A 20,638-nucleotide genomic window follows, 5' to 3' on the forward strand; every position below is an offset into this window, starting at 1 on the left:
TTATTTTGGTGTAGTTGCCAACGTTATTGGTAATATTGACTAGCAGGTGAATTCTAATGTACACTGGCGCTTAAGTATTCCAATTTCCGGTCATTCTGAACATTTTTCAAAAAACTAAAGGAGAGAAAAATTATAAAAAAATTAAATAAATTAATATTATTTAATTAAATTATATCTTTCTTACTATCAAACTTTACTAACTTAAAAATGGTGCAGTAAACCAAACTGAGTCTTTTCTTTCTAATTTTGAATATCAGAAGATATTGACGTAGAACTGTATGAAACACTAACTGATGGGATGTTCAAGTTCTTATTTACACAATTTCAATACAATGTACCCAGTTTTCATAAAAGTATTTATATTTTCGGTAGCACTATAGTTTCGAGGTAACATGGCCTATATTCCCGAAAATGTCAATGGCGGTAGGTACGCGTCACTACGCAGAGGCCGCCCTCGTGGCTTTTCGTACGAACATCAAAGCAATTTTGCGTCAATAATTTAACATGGGGTTAGTTGCCTTTTTATAGCAAGCCTCGGGTGTCGTGTAAATTGTTCTAGTTAGGATTTTTTTAGCTCTTTTTACTGAAAATCGGGTAATACGTTAAGACCGGATTAAAAATTGGCAGATATTATGAAAGATGCGACTAGAGCGATTATTAGAATAGGCAAACTGATAGATCTCGTCGTTGCCATTGTACAGTCAGCGTCAAATACTTTAGTAGCAGTTAAAGTGGCCAAATAGTTCGGTACACCATACTAAATATATGGTGTACCGAACTATTTGGCTACTTTGGTTGCTACAAAGTATTTGACGCTGACTGTACATGTAAAGGGAATTTTCAGATAGCAACTGCAGCTACACTACTGTTACGACTTTGTCGCGGGCGCTGACGATGTCATTTCCTTGATAAAATGAATGACGGATTGAACGTTTAAAGGATGACTCACGCTAGACCGGGCCGGGGCCGGGCCACAGCTCCGGCGCTTCGTTTTCTATGGAAAGCACTCGTGTCACCGATCAGTCGTCATAGAATATGATGTGTCGGACGCGTCGGCCCGGGCTCGGGCCGGTCTAGCGTGAGTCATCCTTTGATCGTGACAGTAATGCAGCTACGAATGTCACTAATTAAGGAAATCTAAACAAACTAACTTATATCAAGGAAATTGACAGTGACCACACCCGCATCACCGCTGCCGCAGTAATGTTGAAATACCACTTTTAACATAATCACCACTGAGCTACGGTCGTAGCGCTGCGTCGTAACCGATAATATGGCTTTCCCGGTATGTAAAGGAAATGCTTTATAGGGGCAAAACGACATCGTGTCGTGATTAGCTGTGAATGGGTTAAGCGTACATTGTTATAGTAACCTTCTTGCTTCTAAGTAAAGTACATTTATGCTAACTTGTAACAACAATGTTGGCGTGTGCGTGATTTTTTTGTATTACAAAAGGTTAAAAAAAAGAAGGTGGTGATATTTCATCGTTGTCACGGAGCTACAGTTGACAGCACAGTTGTCGACTCGTTGGTAACATTTATTCTCATACCTTCACGTGTATAAAGCTACAGTACCTATGTAAATGCGAAAATCATAGGTATTTATAAATATCAATTCGCACATTAAAAAAAACATTAACTTTTCACAATAAACACGAGAATTACACTTGAGCCACGATGGTCCCGTGTTACAATAAATCACGGTTACCCTTAGAAAACATTTTGTTGTGTAAGTACTCTCACATATTTGTTTACTGTGCGTGACTGAGTCAAAGATTTTTGTTTGGCAACAGGGACGGCAAGATAGAGCGTGCGGGGTGTCCGGGGATCTGTGGCCCGCAGGCCGCGACCACATCAACCCTGTCTTTCTCAAGCTTCCGCAACTCCTTCACCACCAATGTCAATTACCTGAAAAGAAGGTAAGCTTACCTTGTTCAACGTCGCTCGGAATGACGCAGTAGCCGTAGTGACCGGACCGGGGAGATCAGCGGGTCGCCAACGCTGACCGCCAGTTCGAAACTTTTGAGAGGCCCTTACAAGCTTTTCTCTAAAGTCTGTCTCCGTTAATTTTGCAGCGTCATAGCAATACAGACACTTACTATCTATTCATCGCATTCTGAAATAGATTGTTAGTGCGACGAATAGATGATATTAAATTAACACAAATAAATTAATATTATGGGACGCTTTACACAAAACGACCGACACCCATAAAAAGTTTAATAAGGCTTGTGTTATGGGTACTAGACGGTAATACAATAGATATTAATACTTATATACATAGAAACATTCATAACAAAGCTACAAATAGGCATTAGTGATAAACACACAAATAGGTAAATGGCCTTAGCTTGGGTGGGATTGTGCAATAAACTATTTTATTATCAAGATCTTAGGGCAGTTTGGTTCACCGTTATACTATTCAGTATATTTATTTTAGATCTGTTTTTAATTGCAGATTTATTTATTATGCTTGACGTTTGTTACATGTCATATTTTACAAACATTTTGTTTCATATTCTACTTACTCTGAATAATAAAAAGCTACCACAAACTTTTTATTACTGGTAATTATCAGGTCAACTATTTAGATAGTTATCACAAATTATGGTGAACACCTAATGGTTTTTAACCGACTTCACTTTTTTCAGTTCAGTTGGAAATGTGTTTTTTTTTAAATATTTTATCATCGGAATGAGCTTTAGATGGCTGTATTAAGAATGTGCTATTTTTAGTTATACGTTATACTTTTTAATAAAATACTGCACCTCTTTCTAAAACTTTAAAAATATTGCATTGCATTTTATTTTTGCCAAAAAAACTTCAGTGTTGTCTCTCGTTGTTTAAATAGGTAAAAATGCAAGAAATTATACAAAAAGGTTTTTGTGACATTAAAAATGGTCAATTTTGACTTGTCACAAAATAATGGCTTTTACTGGAATTCGAGCATGCTGGAAAAGCAGATATTGTAACAATGAATTTTATCAGTTATTGAACAGCAAAATTCAAAATACTGTACCTACTGTATTGTAGGCGATCATAATTATAACTTTGTATAACGGTCAGTGTAATTTTACTAGTTTTAAATGATTTTTACCGGCTGTACCTGAACTGAAAATCAAATTAAAAAAACATATCAACAATATTTGAACAAAATCGCTAGATTATATTCGGAAACTGAAAAGCTGACGTGTATTATCAGGTACGTTCGGGTTTAAAAAAGACGTTTAAAACAGTGTAAAAAGGCCAAGCCGCTTCACCGCGCTTCCACCCCTTCCCACTTGAGCCCGCCCGCCCAAGCCGTGTTCCTAATGTTGGCGCAAATGCGGACGAGTTTTCAGGCCAATCAGTGTAAGGGCCCCTCAATCTGTATTCTGACTACGCAAAATAAATGATCTAAATTGTGACATAATAGCCATTAGTCATATATTTCGCATTAAAATTTTTATCATTCGGCCCTATCCGAACATTAAGATACGTCAAACATTTGCTCAAGTTACGTTTTTTCAAAATAAAAACGTCACTTTTGACACTGACATATCCAATCCATATCGTATCTTTAGGAAATTTTTGACGTACCTTAAAGTTCGATTCGAGCCGAATGTTTCTCAATACGCGGATTCTACGCTCCTATGCTTATCGGCAAATACATGAAGAAGTAGGCAGCCAACTACCGACGCTCATGACGGTAACATGTGCTTAATACAACGTGTTTAATAACTTTGCGTTAACATAGATCAGGATTATACCGGTCCGCCTGTACCTAAAACTCGCCCGTTCTCGTTATACGTTCGAAATGACGCCCCTGCCACCCCATGCCTCCCCGCTGCCACATGTGTGCCACCACTCATCAGCTCAAATTTTATTTACCCACGCCGCGCTGGTCACACGAACGTTGTTATTTGTTATCTCTAATTACCTTCGTCGTACTGATTTACCATAGCGCACAGGTGATAATCACAATAGGTAACATTCACTGTCGCTCCATAACAACACGAATATGTACAAGTAGTTAGTACAAACAACCACGCAATTAAATTGGTCACACACAGACTGAACAATAAAATAAAAATACTCTTTACCATCAAAAATAAAACTAGTCTATTGTAAAAGTGACATTACTCTGTATTGCGCTCCGCGCTTCATACATTGCGGAGAGTATCAGATTTCCTTAAAACTCAAATTTAACAGAAATTTAAAACAAACTAAATCTGTGTATGACTCAAGCATCACCAGGCTTGAACAAGTAACAACGCAGCGTCCATCGTCAGTGCATGGTCCATTCGGTGTTGTGTCGTAAGAGAGTGTGGCTACATGGTGTCGGTTTCCCTGTCCCGCGCGGTGGCCGGTAGCTCAGCGGAGGCGTTGCGCAGATTCAGCTCGGGGGACCTGCAGAGCGAGTGCGATGAGGGCGAGGTGGACCCCTACACCGGCCGCCCGGCCACCACAAGCCAGCCGAAGCCGCAGAACCAGAGACCGACTTCACAGGGTAAGTCGTCATAAATCTATTTGTCTACTTTTAGGGTCGTTTGCACCAAAACGGCTGTCTAGTTTTAAGCGTTCGCAAAATTTTACTATATGCGAATGGGTAGGAAATGACTAATTAAGTTAATGAATAAATATAGCAAGGTACTAAAAACTGATACCAAATGCAGTATCTATACATACTTATTTACAAATATGTGGGCAGTGACTGAAATATCTAAGATATTCTGAGCGATCAAAACTGTTAGAGCGTGAATTTGGTATTTGGTAGGCAAATGGGCAATGGGTTGGGTATTTTGAATTTACCCGGCTATGAAGTTAAAAAGACATTACAGTTTTCATTCCTTTTATAATTTATCAAATTGGGCCATACTTACCTAGTGCAAGTTTACCTAGGTCTATTTTTGTATACTAGTCCATATAACTTTCATGTCCATCGATTTTGTTGATTCCTTAAATTATGCAATAGTAATTAAGTTGCAAATTCGAAAAAAGTTATAATTGATGGGAAACAGGCATTTAAAGCGAAAAGCGGTTGCATAATAAAATGAGGCTCAATATCAATAAAAATTTAAATTTTTTAACACTGCAAATGAAATGGAAAAGCGAGATTAGCAACAAAACAAAAATTTACGTATTCACAACATGAAAATGTTTTCTCCACAAATTGTAACTTTTAATTTATACAGTAAGTATTTAGCACAAAATCGTCTCTGGGCCTAATTTATATTTATTAAACGTTCCTGCTTTGACGCTTGGAAAATTCGAGGGAATTAGGTATGTTTGTAGACTGAAATAATTACAAATTTAATGTCTCTTGATTTATTTCAATATTAAAATATTCACATGTACATTTAATTATCTCTTCTTAATAAAAAAATTACTCTCCGAGAAAAGACAAAGCATGGTAAGTTTAAATCACTTTAAATTATTAACTTACGCACTGGGGCCCAACAAAGTGTTAATTCTACAGAGCATTAACTTTTCTTTCTTTTCGGGTATCCAATTGAAGTTAAATATTTCTTAAATAGGTACATACCTTAAAGATGAAACAGTTCTTAAAAGGCAATTCAAGTCCACTCCTCGGCAAAATGAATGCAAAGTGCTTCACAGTCCTCGCACTCTTACACAATTTGCCTGAAACTGATTTCCAACTATTTCCTCCCAACTCCGGAGCGACGGCAGGGAACGGGAGCAGGAAATCTGATTTAGAAGCTTAGCTACACATTTTCGTGTCCTTTCCTACCTTAATATACTAGATTAGTCGGATCCTTGGGCTATCTCGGTCTCTGAAGCCTGTGTTGAAACTACAATCCTGGTATTGTGTTTATTTAGGACTTGGGGCATGTCTATTTACGGAAAGAGATAGAGGTATATGTTACTGCGTCGAGTTATGATGCTTTTCATTTCAACGTTAGAACATATTAGTATTGTATGTTGGTTAATTAGTGAGATTTAAACTAATTGAAACTAGTTTAATCAATTTGCTTGGTCAGTTATGCGCACAGCAAGCTGAAGCCGCAGGAAGTTCATCGCCTAGCAATTTATATGAGCAAACCCGTTTATACTCACAATTTCAGGATCACAAATAAACTCTAATTGGAACTAACGTGGGACCAAAGACTTAACTTTTCGGACTGAATTCAGGTGGGCAATTTTCCCACAAGTATTTACAAAGTTATAGACATGAAAAAAGAGTTTGATTTTACTTGGGAAAACTTTTATAATCCTTGGTGAAATATGTTGGATCGGGGTTTTCTTGTTTTATTGTGTTGGTCCTGTTGGAACCTATTTTTTACATTTTGCATAATTTAATAGGGATTTTTTCAATCAACTTGAAACTATGATTGCTTATAAATCATTAATAAAGTTTTATACGCTGCCTAACTATCATCCTACTTTGTTAGCGACCGGTGGCAGCATCAGCAGCACGGGCAGCGGCAGCGGCGGCGCCGGCCCGTCGGGGCCGCCGCCGGCGCCCAGCTCTGGCGGAGACCTATCGCTCAACCTGCGCGGGGGCTCCCGAGGAACCTCCGCGCCATCATCGCCCGCCAAGTCTCGGGAGTCGCTTCTGCAACGCGTACAGTCGCTCACAGGCGCTGCAAGAGATCAGGGTGCTAACTTGTTAGGTAAGACTTTTTGTATACTTATACATACATACGATGGATGATGGATAGGTACTATAATTGTAAGAAATCAATCGCAATATTTACGTACTTAAACTTGCAAAACTTCAACTTCTCCGTAATCACTTTTGACGGATGGGATGCTTTCAATTATTTTCAGGCACTTATTCTCCTCTTTCATATGTGGGTACTGTCTCTGTCAGAAGCGTAGTGTAGTTTTTCGATACCGGCGTAAGGACTACAACGTAACATATTTTTAACCACATCAACGCGAGGAAAATACTAACTGTAAAACATTACGATTGAAATCCAGATGAACGTTGATATTTATCATTCAAAATTATGACTTTAACGTCATGCCCACCATGCACCAGCCATTCTACGAGAACAACTCAAAATTTGCATGTGGATAAAAGTATTTCTCAATCGTTTGTGACAAATAAATAGAGCCTTTACGAGCTGTGGTGATGAAAATATAATTATTCTAGTGCTCTATTTTGTTCTTTTCTCCACAATCCGATTGTCATATTTTAATGGAAACGAAACTTTTGTGTAGGGAGAATACTTTGCTTTCGGTATAAGAACCTACTTCTTAAGAAAAAATAGTTATGCCATTAAGGCCAAATCCTTTTATCTTAATGCTTTTTGTGGTAACCACTGCTAATAGAAATCCCTTTCCCTTTCTGAATGGGTCTATCGCCCTGAAAGTTACCTACTTATTACAACCCAGCCACAATTGCGATTCAATTTTGCCTTTAAAGATACAGTAGTAGGATTTTTATTACCTACCTACCGAAAAGAGAAACAACAATGGGCAATATAGACGATCCTATTATCGTTGCCCAAAACATTACAAGGATGAAATAAATAAATAAATATTATAGGACATTATTACACAAATTGACTAAGTCCCAAAGTAAGCTTGTGTTGAGGGAATTTAGACAACGATATATATAATATAGAAATATTCATAAATACTTAAATACATAGAAAACACCCATCACTCAGGATCAAATATCCGTGCTCATCAAACGAATAAATGCCCATACCAGGATTTGAACCCAGGACCATCGGCTTCATAGGCAGGGTCACTACCCACTAGGCCAGACAGGTCGTCAAAAATCTTGTTAATACTTATTTTGTCATAAAAATCAGTGTAATACAGGATTATGGAAATTTGTTTGAATATTTATTGAATCAATACCAATTATTTCTGGGTACCTAAGTAAGTAATAAATTTAGGTACCTACTAACTACTGTTTAAACATTTTCCGACAAGAGACTAAATAAAGCTCTTTAATGAGATTTCCTTTGGTATATAAACAAGGAACTTTAGTAAGATTGAATATTTATTAACCTAATCAGAATTAGATATGCCGATTATGCGTGGTTTCTGCTTGTTAGAAATTGATGAAATAACTTGACCTTGATGTAGTTATATTATTCAACTACTTAGTTTTGTTCGGTACTCGCTACTTGTAATCCAAGTAACTGTTTATGATTTTCGCGATGAACTAGAAAGTATTTAGACGTCTACAGTTATAATATAATCTTAAATACATAAATAGGATGTTACTGTTTTATCGCAACCGACCAGACTTGCAAAGCCTAAATAATCCTTTCCATAATACATAATAGTTGCCGGCTCCATAACAGTACGCTTTAGTTTCGCCCAGCTGGCTCCGCTTAATCAATGTTTCGCAAATAATAATCCATTTCTAAATACTTCCAAACCGGGTGTAAGCCGCGGACATATCTAACTATATTGTAATACAGTGTAATGATAAACGATCGTCCCTTCAATGCCGAGGTACGGAGGGTGTATTAAATAGGGTAATTACTTCTCGTTATTTTTAATCAACAAAATGAATGTATATTTATTAAAAAAGGCAGGGTTTTCTTTATTTTCTGTCAAAAAAAGATATGTGTAAGTTATAAGAGTTTTTTTGTCTGTTTACGCGATAGGGTATTTGAGCTTTTTTTGCTGATGTTTCATTTACTCGTGTATTATTAAGTCGTAAGTCTCTAAAAAGGATCTTGCTCGTGAAATTTAAAATTGTATCTACCTATTTAGAAAGTCAGTTCTTTCCACTTTTGCTATCCAGATTCTACCTTCGGAGACATTTAAAAAATTTAGCAAAATATCGAGTTCCTAATACTACTTGACAATTAAAATGAATGATACAAAGATTAGTTCGGAAGAAACGGTCCGGAAACGGGTGGAGGAAATCAAACACCCGGTTGTTATGTTATGCGTTTTGCTCCTACTCTGTTTATTTCATATAGTTCCAATAAAACAAAGGTTCCATTTTCACGTTTAAAAAATAGCCAAATAATGACAAAAAACATCGTGACTGCCTAACATTTGGGAATAGACCGGAATCGGAAATACCGATGAGCTTTTCTACCTTGCCAAAGATCGGGAGAAATATGCGGAACTGATTGCCTAAATTTACTAACCAAAGTAGGAGAGGCATTAAAAGAGAACAGCCAAAATAACCAAACGCTATTTAAAATAAATCATATTTTTCAAAGGTATTTTGATGGTTTTATTAAGAAAGACAAAATATATAGTAACATATGTAGTGAAACATACCTATTGACCTTGTACATATTTAAAAGCTTTCAGGAAGTCAAAGCAAATAGACACTGTCTGTGAAATAGACATCCAATTTACTATTCATGAATTTAAAATTGCATTCGAGCGGGATAACAAATGTTATACAGGAATAATCTAAGGTTCTAGTTCAGGCTAGTTTGTTAGGATGATTCTTTACAATTATATTCTGGCACAAATTGCTCTTGGGTTAGAAGATATTTTTGGGTTCCGATTTAAAATTGGGAAAATAGAATATCCGTCACTTCACTTTGATGGGCTTTGAGTTTCATATTATAAGCTGTTATTTGCAAACTATGATAGAATAAGTGTGGTATGTAGCTTCATAGTTCCATAATAAGTAACTTATAAATTATAAATGTATATCTATGTCCGTCGATACAGGCCTAGCCTAGTGCAGGGACTCCTGGAATACCTCTTAATAGAAATATTGTATATTTGTTTCTGTGTTCTTTTCTGCACAGTAAAATATTTATTACCTAAAAAATACTTATATAATAGAACTTTGGTGTTTTAATGATGAAACAAAAGCCTAATGCATATCATTTGTTTGTACAGGCAGTGTAACATCGGTGACGTCAGTGGGCCGTGGTTACAACCGCGACCGCTGTGTAACGCTGTTGGTCGTCGACGACCAGAACACCGACTGGTCCAAGTACTTTCGCGGCAAGCGGCTGCCCGGCGAGTGGGACATCCGCGTCGAGCAGGCCGAGTTCAGGGTAACCGACTATCCTATTTAAATATTGTAAACTGTACCGCACCAGTACGGGAACATTAGTCCTCCGTTGGAGAGTAATATGTCGACGTCGGGCCGCTGGTATAACTGTGACCGCTGCTGGATGTGGACGATTAAAGCACCGACTGATCCAAGTATTTCTGCGGCAAGCGGCTGCCCGGCGAGTGGGACATCCGCGTCGAGCAGTCCAAGTTCAGGGTAGCTGATAATCCTGTTTATATATTGTTAGCCATACCACTCCATTATGGGGACGGTAGTTCTCCGACGGAAAGTAATATGTCGACGTCGAGCTGCTGGTATAACTGTGACCGCTGCTAGACATAAATGACAAGAATACCGACTGGTCCAAGAACTTCCACGGCAAGCGGCTGCCCGGCGAGTGAGTCATCCGCGTCGAGGAGGCTGAGTAACTATACCTACTCGTTCACAAACTCAAATCGCACTGGATCAGCGTGGGGATGGTATTGGTCCTTAGTTCGATACATGTAACTAGCTAGTTAATCTTTTGAATAGACATTGCCTCTGTCACGATATGTAACGAAAAGAAAAGCACTGAAGATCTAATCACTGCTATTCTTATCACTCCCTGGATTCTTAATGTTAAGTTCAACATGTAATTTGTCCTGCTTTTTTTTCGTTTCTGCCCACGTATCCTAATTGAGAAGATTGGGCAGAATCTAGACGTTCCAGAGCGAGTTAATATATGTTTCACTCATGAAAATATTTTAATCGATTTAAAAGAGATTACATAACTTCAGTTCTTTATTAGGAAAGTGTTATTAAAGGTGGAGTTTCTAACGCGACAAAATAACTAAAGCAAACAATTATATTCCAAAACTATAATGGAAAGTAAGCGAAACGGAAAATTATAGAGAGGGTTTATGCGACGACGCTTTCCATCGTGACTACTAAATGGAATAAATTATTCATTCAGATTAACCACCGTGTGCATATAGAGTGAATTATTTAGCGCTTTATTCGTACAGCAAAATCAAACATGAATAGAGTTCGCGACGAGTTCGCGACTTGCGTCTCGCTTTTGCCTGCAAATGGAAGCGAGCTTTAGGGCCTGTTTCCCAAAATCCAAGTAAGTATTGGATAGCAAATTAACGAATAAATTAACCGCGAGATAAAACTTCCTGCAAAACTCAGCACTTTATTTACCAGTTAAGATTATTTGAAGATTGTGAAACGCCAAGGATGATTTTATTCGTCAGTTAAATGGCAAGTAGCTTATTCAGATTACTCTTAGGTACTTATCTTACTCAGATTCGATTGTAATTTTATAACAACAAAAGTTGATTTAGCTCGGGTGGGGTTCTTGATGTATGGTACCTATTTCACTAGGCATGCATTTTGATTTTTATAATAATAGCCCAGTTTTTCGGGGGCAAAAACGTACCTACACCTACAGTCACGTCTGAAAACATCGACACGATCGAATTGCCAAAAATATGTATCCACGACTTTATGGCCCATATATTAGGGTAGTGTATACATATTTTTGGCACTTTGTCCGTATCGATATTTTCAGACGTGACCGTACAATTGCTAAATCATAATAATAAATATGACTCAAATCTTGAAGTAAACATTTATATTAAGAATATTAGTAAACAAAATGTTAGTAAATGAACAAATGAAACAAAAGTCAAAGAATGTTAGTCATTTTAATAACTACTTTAGACACATCATTGACACTACATATGTCAGAGACCAGTCAAAGATCAAGCGAATCATAGATATAGTTATTCGTTAGGTAAATATGTAACAATCCTAATGGTACATTGTAGGTTGGTATTAGACTAAGTATATACCTTAAAAAGCTAAAACCCGTTCTGAGCCATGCCGGGTCCAAAGGTCCCCATCACACTAGCAGCGTTACCCCGCTGTATGGCGATGGAGACATGTTGAACAAGCCATGACTCAGAACGGGGGTCATTTCCTTTGAGTCGCTTGCCAAGCTCTCGGAAGAGCTCACGCGCCTCCCGCCCCCAGGGCCCGGCTGTCTCGACGGCGACGGGCACGAAGTCGTAGGTGGCTTCCAAGGCAGAGTATTTTAGGCGCTTACTTTTGGCGGCAGTCTCTGCCGCTGAGCCTGCCGACTGAGCAGTGTGTCCTACATATCTACTTATTTGAAAACCTCTTTGATTTATTCTTATTGCAACTGTAAATATCGGACATTGACTCAAGCCATTCTGACAGTAATTAAAATACTGATTTAAACTTTCACGATTTTTACACATTATTAACTAACACAAACGGGACTTAATCGCGTATTAAGTTTTAAATTTACCTCCGACGTTTCGAGGACGGCGTTGTCCCCGTGGTCTCGGAGAAGACTTATACGCGATTAAGTTCCGTTTGTGTTTGTTAATAATGAGTAATTAAAATTACCGAATAATAATTTGGTTATTTTTATTGTAAAATGTAGTTTAGCAAGAGAGTACATGCGTCATAATTTTTATTAAAATCGACATTGACTTATAGTAAGTTTCGCTGTCCTCACACATTTTAAACGTCAAATAAAATTGCATCTGTCAAACCTGGGTATGTCTTGGTTCGAGCGCCATCTTGATAGCCGCGCCTCGTGATTAATAACAATGTTTTTTTGCTCATTAATATTGTTTAAAGTGTAATATCGATAGATTATAATAATATCGATAAATTAAATTGGCCCGAGGGTGTTGGAGAATTAATTTTGAAACGCGTTTAAACACCATTTTGGCGTCAACGGCCGGTAGTCCATGTGCTACTTGTAAAGTCCAGCTATCGCCGTACACTGTCTTGTACTAACCGTACAATTTTAGTCGTATCTGAAGCTCATAATAGTGTCAAAGACACTGGCGAATTATAAAAGAAGAAGAAGAAGAAAATTAAATCACCGTACACCGTACACCGCTCCCATTACCTTGATACTGGCGAAATAGTCCCAGCTAGCAGTGCTGGACTGAAGCCATAAGTACAATGTAAAGTGAATGTAAAGTACAATGCTAGGGCAGGGTTCCTGTATAATGTCAGTAATGTGGATACTGGAAATATTGTCTATCCAACCTTCTACATTCTAGCAGATTCTTGAATTGCAATCTAACATTGACGATGGCAATTAATTTGATGTAAATCAAATTGTGTCGACTCACTACATACGTGATAACCATCTCGTATTAGAGTTATTAAGGCAATTTATGAGCTGCCATTCAAAGTCCTACACGGAATTAATGGTACCTATTACGACTAATTTCCTACAGTCTTACACTGTACTAGTATAGTCGACGAGAAATATTTGTACAGTATGCGCTCGGTATAGACAGATAATATATTGACATCGAACCTTACAAAGACTGATTATGAGACTGCTTATTGAAAATAAAATAAAATATTATAACTTATAAGTGTCAGCGGCCGATCGTAAGATCAGGCAGATCGGGATTTTCCTAGGCATAGGTATAGTGAAACGTGAAAATCTTTGCCTCGTTCCCTGGATCGACGGAGACTCGTGTACCGTATTTGTGGACAGTTTGCTTTTCGGGCATCTGAAGCATCCTCACGAATTTATCCAACTTATCTATCTATTGGTTTAATCTGACTACCGTCACAATATTACACAGGAACATTACGATCTGCCTGATCTTATGATCTACCGCCGACATACCTATGCATGATTTCCTTAAACCAACACAGGATGTTGTTTAAATTAAATCGTGCAATTTTATTTCAATATTTTGTGTTTCTAAATTAGTTCTGAACCGCTGTAACGATCTCAATAAAAGTTATGAAGGTATTAATAGTCTTATTAATCACTCAGATATTAAACAATACGTTACGACGAAATAATAGCTGTTTACCAGACCATATGTTATATATTCCTAGATCGTTACCAAACGAGTTTATTTCTGTTATAAATATGCAATCTTATTCGACAGGAGCTGTCGGTGACAGCTAATTCCGACGGGGCCAACGTGTCGATGGCTGTGTATCGCGGCGGCACCAAAGTTACGCGATGCTTCAAGTAAGTTTTTATGAATACCCAATATAGTACATAATAATAGGCTTAAGTCAAGATTATTGAATGACTTGGTCTTTATTATACCTCTTATACCTATATAAATTTCGGTGTAATTTCTGACAGTTTCGATTCTGAACTAAGTGATGGAATTGAATTGGGCGTGTGTGTGAAGATTTACATAAATCAAAATCACAATTCACAATTTGTGCATTACTATTTATTTTATTTTGTGCATTACTATATGTGCAGTACCTTTTTGGGGCTTGGTAATTAAAAAAATTGTTTTTTTTTTTGCCTTTGTAATGCCTATGCGTAACTGGAAACTAATAATTTATTTGTTTGTAACAGACCGGAGTTTGTGTTAGTGAGGCAAAACGTGAGAGACGCCGGCGCTGACAACCGTGCTTTGCTGCTAGGACTCAAGTTCGGAGGAGTGCCCTCCATCAACAGCCTTAATTCCATCTACCACTTCCAGGTAGGGACCAGAGGGCCTAACGCGAATATCTAAATTTCGTTATCTGCTGCTCTCTCACTCTTGTATACGCAAGAGTGATAGAGGGGCAGGTAACGAAATTTAGATTTTCTCTTTTCGCGGTGGACCCTCAGCATCTTCCAGCACTTATTATTATATAGTAGGTAAGTTTTTCATTGTTTTGAAGTGTTTCGCAAAACATTTATAAGTGAATTAGATTGTAATTGTACTAGTTTTTAAAGTGTCGGCAACAATGTTACCCCTGGAGTTGCAGGCGTCTATAGGTTACGGCAACTTCTTACTATCAGACAGGATTTTTGCTTCTATTCCACCGACGTAATTATTTTTTTATAATAATGGATCAATGTCATAGATCCAGGCATACATGCACCGCTTGTATATCACTTCGCAATATTTTTCTAATAAACAATTGCGAAGACTTCTTAGCTTCTACTTTCGGTACCATGCACGCCTTGTGTAACTAAGATGCAGATAGTGCTAAAATAAAATACTACCATTTGCCGTAGCATGCAGGAAATATTTATATAATCAATGCTCCTAAGTTTTTGTACATAAATTCTGAGTCGGACTTCATTTTATTGTGACTTCCTGTAAAGTTTTAAATTGAATTCGTGTACACAATAAGATCTAACAGTTTATTTAAAGAAATTGCGCTAATATAATTTGTTATGCAGGTATTTCTGATCTCAATAAGTAACTATATTTATACCTAATAGATTGCGAGGTTCAAATGTTTGACTTACTTATTCCAAACAAACGTGCACTTTCTATTAGAAGTAGGTACCTATATAATATAATCTTGGTTGGGTGGAGTTAAAAGTGCCGCGGATAAATTGGTATTTGCTTACAATAATCCTTATTCTAAAATCAAATGTCTAGTGTAGTGTAGTATGACGAGGTTGTACCTATGCAAATCATCTTTATAGCACAACCTCAAATTAAGTTTATACAGGAACACACATATACTCAATACATAAAAACAGAGTAAAACAACAGGCGATCTTATTGCTAAAGAGCGATTTCTTCCAGACTTCTTTTCGGTAGTGGAGAAATGAAAAAGTTAAATTAATCTATTTGGAAGTGCAAGATCTAAATAGCAAATTAAACAATACGTAATTCACGTATTGGGACATACAACAAAACTCTTAACTGTCCATCGGTGGACCTTATGCCTTTCGTAATAAGATCCACCGATGGACAGTTAACAGTGTGGGCGATCGTACCTAAAAACCCTTTTTGTCAACAGGACCGTCCATGGGTATTCGGGCACCTGCTGCAGCTGCAGCGGCGCCTGGGCCGCGAGAACTTCCCCCTGATCGAGCAGACCTACTACCACAACCACACCGACATGGTAAGTCAGCTTAGACCTTATACTTAAAAGGGTTGTTCAACAACTATCCAGCGCTTTGCTGTAGGTACCCTCTAGCTGCCCACACATCAATATGTTATGTTAAAATAAAGATTCAAAATAGAATGGAAATAAGAGAGGGAGAAAACACTACTGTGACGTCTTGACTCCTTTGTATGACAAGGTGGTAAATAAAATATACGGAGTGTCGATTTGCAGGTAGTTGGCAAATACACATTTATTGTGTAAACGTCACAACTACTGACATTCAATTACGAATCAAATTATTTTTGTTACGCATGTGCGCTTTACTGACAGACGAATTTCGTTTTGTTAATATCTTTCTATATACCTATTTGCTGTTTTTAGCTTTAGATTTATTCGTGAGCGAATTGTGCGGGTTATGATATTTTGCCAATGAAAGCTTCTCAGGCGCTTTATTTTTCAAATAAATATTTAACACATTTGTTTCTGAAAATTCTTTATTTAAAACCTAACAATATCACTATGATTTGTTAATTTACAATCATTAGCTTAAAAATAAATAATATCTTTAAAAATAGCCTTATTGACACCTACACTAATTCTAGTTTTGTAATACAAAACAACTGAGGCGTTTTATTCAGAGCGAAAGAAAAAGACGGATTAAAGGAATTCACAAATGCGAGTACCTACTTAAGCTTTCTTCCACAATTTACATGACGTAATCTCTTAATTTATTAACTAAAAGGAATATTTCTTATATTAAAATATTTCCACCAAGGTATAATATTAGAAACTATTGACTTTTCCCAGAAGTATTAAGGGGGATATGTTTAAATTGAACTCATTTAATTCCTTCAAGAATTTAACGTTTAAGTTGACGGCATGCGGGTTTAGTAGTTAACACTAGTAGGTACAAATGAATCACAATGCTTTTAACTCGTTACAATAGCTGCTTGTAGGTAGGTTGGTAGGTATTAAAATATTAGTCGGTAATTAAATAATCTTATCTTACAGTAGGCAACAATATAGAAGGCTAACATTTGTTTTCCATGACTTGTATTAACGGTAGGCGCTAACATTACTTAACATAAAATCGAATCAAGTCATGGTGCCGTTAAAATGTTGCTTCTGGAGGCATCTCGTGAGAGCTGGGGCCCTGAAACAAAAAGAAACAGCATATTGATTGACGATCAGGCTGAAAACATCATACTTACGACCAGGCCGCCAAATAAAACGACATGAATTATGGAACATGTCTTTGAAGGTTTAGGCGAGAAATATTATTAAAACATGTGATCCGGAGGCTCGCAGATGTTTTTTCTCTTCGTGAGACACTATTTTTATACATGCGATATTTTTGGTTTATAATGCGTGACATTTGGCAAAAATCCCTGAAGAAAAATTCGTGACGTGATAAAATCAGCATTAAATATTCATGGAGATATATTATGCAGCGTGTCCGACACGGAGAAAGTAAAGCCTGCTGATTTATACTTTCCAAGGGAATATTTGTGTAGGTTACTCGAACATTAGTTTGTCCATTATTTATACTTTATTTAAATGCAAGGGTTCAGCGACAGTGGCCATTCGGCCAATGCAAATGACTTCCTAGCATCCCATATTATTTATATCCCTAAGTTTTGGCAGGGACTATTTGGCAAATTTTTTAATAAGTTTCGGTTGTAAGCGAGAAGATACTGAATTTATTTCGATATTCCTAGCAGTAGATATTGCACACAATTATGGGGTCATGATCGTATATGGTTTGTATGAGCCAAGCTGAGTTGTCTAAATTTATAGTTTGTAACAAATATTTGTATTGAAACCTGAGCTATAGAAATCACCAAAAGATGGTGGAATAGGGGTTCCAAAAGACTCAAAGTCGCTTCCAAGATACTCCTGAGGAAATTATAAATTTGGTATCTTGGACGAGTTCCAAGAACTAGTCGCGTATAAATTACCTGGTCCAATGGCACTGCTGCTGGCGGTTGTGGAGACAGATGCCGTGTCGTTCGTAACACTCGTCGTTGCGCATGAAGCAAGTGTTAGGAGAGCCTGAGCGCCATGCCCTGCCGTTTGCCTTCACCTGGAACATCACACAAACATATGTAATACAACGAATGTATGTACAGCCTACAACTCGCGCCTGTATTTCCTTATCTAGACAGATCATTATTTTCTCGTTCCCGTCACTTTATAGTAGGTATACGTACGTGATAAATGTACCTAAATGGGATGCTCAGATGATGCAATAAAATGATGCACAGTACAACCGGCCTATGTGATGAATATTGTCCAAGTACCTTCAAGTTTTTGACTGAAGTCCAGTCATTTTTTATAAAAGAGAAAATGGTACATCCTAACCTAACAGAGCGTCATCAACCATCAGCATATGTATCATGATCTAGTTTACATACATTCAAAGGTTTTCCCATTCTTATTTACGAAATTGTTAGTAAAGGACGGAACATTCGAGCTCATGTCGGACTTGGACATAAACCGATCACGTGACTCACGAAGAATGCATCCAATTAACAATTAAATTAGGTACTTTTACTGTATGCCTTGATTGGCATTTTGTCGTGAAACCATCCGTGAAATAATCATCGTATGAAATTGAATCACGGAGCATCTACTGCCGTAATTATGAAAGCATTTTAAAATTATAATCTACACACATATCATAAACCCTCTATGATGCTTTCAAAATCCGCATTTTTTTGTTACAACAAATTTCTTATCTATGAAAATGTTACTATTGCGTTAAAAAAGTATCGAATAAATTTTACAATTACATTCAAATTTAGAAAAAATTGAGATCTGCTCTTATATCCGTCGAGATGATGTACATTCGAAATGAAATGTCGTATGCAAACGATTTTAACAAATCTCACATGTTAGTTGGTATCGAACGATATGTACTTATGGCAATCGTCCCCCGACTCTAGTTTGTCTCTGAATTCAGAAAAAAAATATTGATGCGTGACATGAGTGAAAAAAAAATACCACCATTTGACTGTAAATCTGCAATATTTGTCATATATTAAAGAAAAGGTGACGAAGCGCTCCCACTGAAGGTCGAATTCGAATCGGCGTCTTTATCAAACGAGGCTAACGCCATGAACCCCTAGGCCACCCCACCACGGCGGAACCGGTCCCAATTTCTCAACTATATTATGTCATAATACTTACGCCGTAATATCAGGAATCCAAATACAATAGAAGATTGTTAACCAAGGTATAAAAGGCACCCATTTTTGTCGAGGTAGTTAGGCAAGGAAAGTAAAATCCATGTCCATTTAAAGAAACACGGCTAAGTATAAACTTCAGTGGTATTTCCTTAGGGTGCTTTCAATAACAATTTAGGAAAGATATCATTATTTATGGAATGGGGAGTTAATTATCAGAATGGAAATTCTACTACAAATCCATTTGAAATCAAAACTTTAATTGCTTATCGTAAAAAAAAGAAAAAAAATGTCCTTAGAAAGTACATTGCTCTGGAGCAAAAAAGTATCATTTTATGCACACTTTTTAAAACAACAACGACACACTTTCAGAGCATGAGAAATGAATCATAATTAGACCTTGATCATATTTAACCTCATTTTATATCATTATAAAGACGTAAGTAGATTAATCCAACACGACTATTAAAATTTTGTATAATCACACTAGTATAACAATCTAATACATTTAAAGTACTTAATCTGGGGATTTGTTTTTACGATTTATTCCCTTTTTTGTATACAAGGATTCTAAGATACTTTTTTCAGGTGGACAGTCGACCTGTCGCAGTGATTTATTTAAAAAAGAGACTTTCGGGCAGTGCCTAACGTTCCCTTTTGGGCCATAAAATCTTATTACCTACCTACCCTCTTCCACAATAACTTTACGAGTACGTTTACCAAAACCTTACTTTTAGACGTACCTAATATTTAACTGGACGATACCTTAAAAGTCTCTATCTAAATAATTAGGAATTATAATAAAATCATACAAATTAATAATTAATAAGTTATAAAGTAGTGATCCAGTCCTGTTGGGGTCACATGGTAGTTATTTAATAGTCAGTGCAGAAGTCATTAAGTCAAATTAACCACAGCGTTACGCCAGCTGCGTCCTCCGCAAATTTATGGGTGACATGGTAAAGCTTATAATTTAGTCAGATTGAGTTGGTGAATTATATACGGAGTTTTTTTTCGAGGAACTACAGTATAGATTTCTTCATAAAAGGAGTGTACCGGTTTTCAAAGTGTCGGCAGAGCGCATGTACCAGACGCAGGCGGGTCTTATGTTTGTTGCCACCAACGACTACTTTGATGCATATTCCAATATATAGATGCTTGCGAAGGTACAGAACTTTTACAGTCAGTCAAGACCGTCATGAAACGGCAATACCCTGATTATCGTGGTGGGGCGATGTAAACACCATAATACAACCAACGGCATCAACACCATGTTTAGTCACAAACGTCCACGCTGTTAACCAACCTACCTTATAAACCTGCAAAGTTATAAGTTCACCGAATGTCAGTTAAGAATGTTACGAGTAGTACAATGAACTGCAACTCACTTTGCACGTGCAGCCCTGCTTGTAGAGCTGGCGGAACCCTTTCCGCTGCCGGGGGGTCACCTCGCGCCACTTATTCACGTACTCGCACAGGTTGACGTGCGCCTGGAGATGGGTCACGTGACCTGGAATTGAGAACAATCTTTTAATTAAAAGGCTTCATAATATAATAGCCTATAGTTTTTACGCACTGTTACCAAGCAAAAACGCATGTTTAGATGATAAGGAAAAAAGAAAACGAGGTACCGTAAACTCAGGTAACTTTACAAC

General features: G+C 37.2%; 2 protein-coding genes across 4 annotated transcripts in view; one reads left to right on the plus strand and one right to left on the minus strand.

The window, feature by feature from the left end:
• LOC133533589 (synapsin-like) overlaps nucleotides 1-20,638 on the plus strand; it is a 117,132-nt gene that overhangs the window by 10,689 nt on the left and 85,805 nt on the right. The window contains exons 3-9 of the mRNA XM_061872590.1: nucleotides 1,793-1,918; nucleotides 4,352-4,488; nucleotides 6,392-6,613; nucleotides 9,786-9,946; nucleotides 13,887-13,972; nucleotides 14,318-14,444; nucleotides 15,709-15,813. Of these exons, the coding sequence (XP_061728574.1) occupies nucleotides 1,793-1,918; nucleotides 4,352-4,488; nucleotides 6,392-6,613; nucleotides 9,786-9,946; nucleotides 13,887-13,972; nucleotides 14,318-14,444; nucleotides 15,709-15,813 (964 nt within the window). The remainder of the gene's footprint in view (nucleotides 1-1,792; nucleotides 1,919-4,351; nucleotides 4,489-6,391; nucleotides 6,614-9,785; nucleotides 9,947-13,886; nucleotides 13,973-14,317; nucleotides 14,445-15,708; nucleotides 15,814-20,638) is intronic.
• The window catches only part of LOC133533616 (metalloproteinase inhibitor 3-like), a 61,740-nt gene continuing 57,376 nt past the window's right edge, over nucleotides 16,275-20,638 (minus strand). For all 3 annotated transcript variants that reach the window (XM_061872624.1, XM_061872623.1, XM_061872625.1), the window contains 3 exons: nucleotides 20,372-20,493; nucleotides 17,757-17,881; nucleotides 16,275-16,951 (listed from right to left, as the gene is read on the minus strand). In XM_061872624.1, coding sequence (XP_061728608.1) covers nucleotides 16,894-16,951; nucleotides 17,757-17,881; nucleotides 20,372-20,493 — 305 coding nt within the window. In that variant the 3' untranslated portion in view covers nucleotides 16,275-16,893. The remainder of the gene's footprint in view (nucleotides 16,952-17,756; nucleotides 17,882-20,371; nucleotides 20,494-20,638) is intronic.

Source organism: Cydia pomonella, unplaced genomic scaffold (assembly GCF_033807575.1).
Source record: "Cydia pomonella isolate Wapato2018A unplaced genomic scaffold, ilCydPomo1 PGA_scaffold_183, whole genome shotgun sequence".
NCBI classification, from domain to species: Eukaryota; Metazoa; Arthropoda; class Insecta; order Lepidoptera; family Tortricidae; genus Cydia; species Cydia pomonella.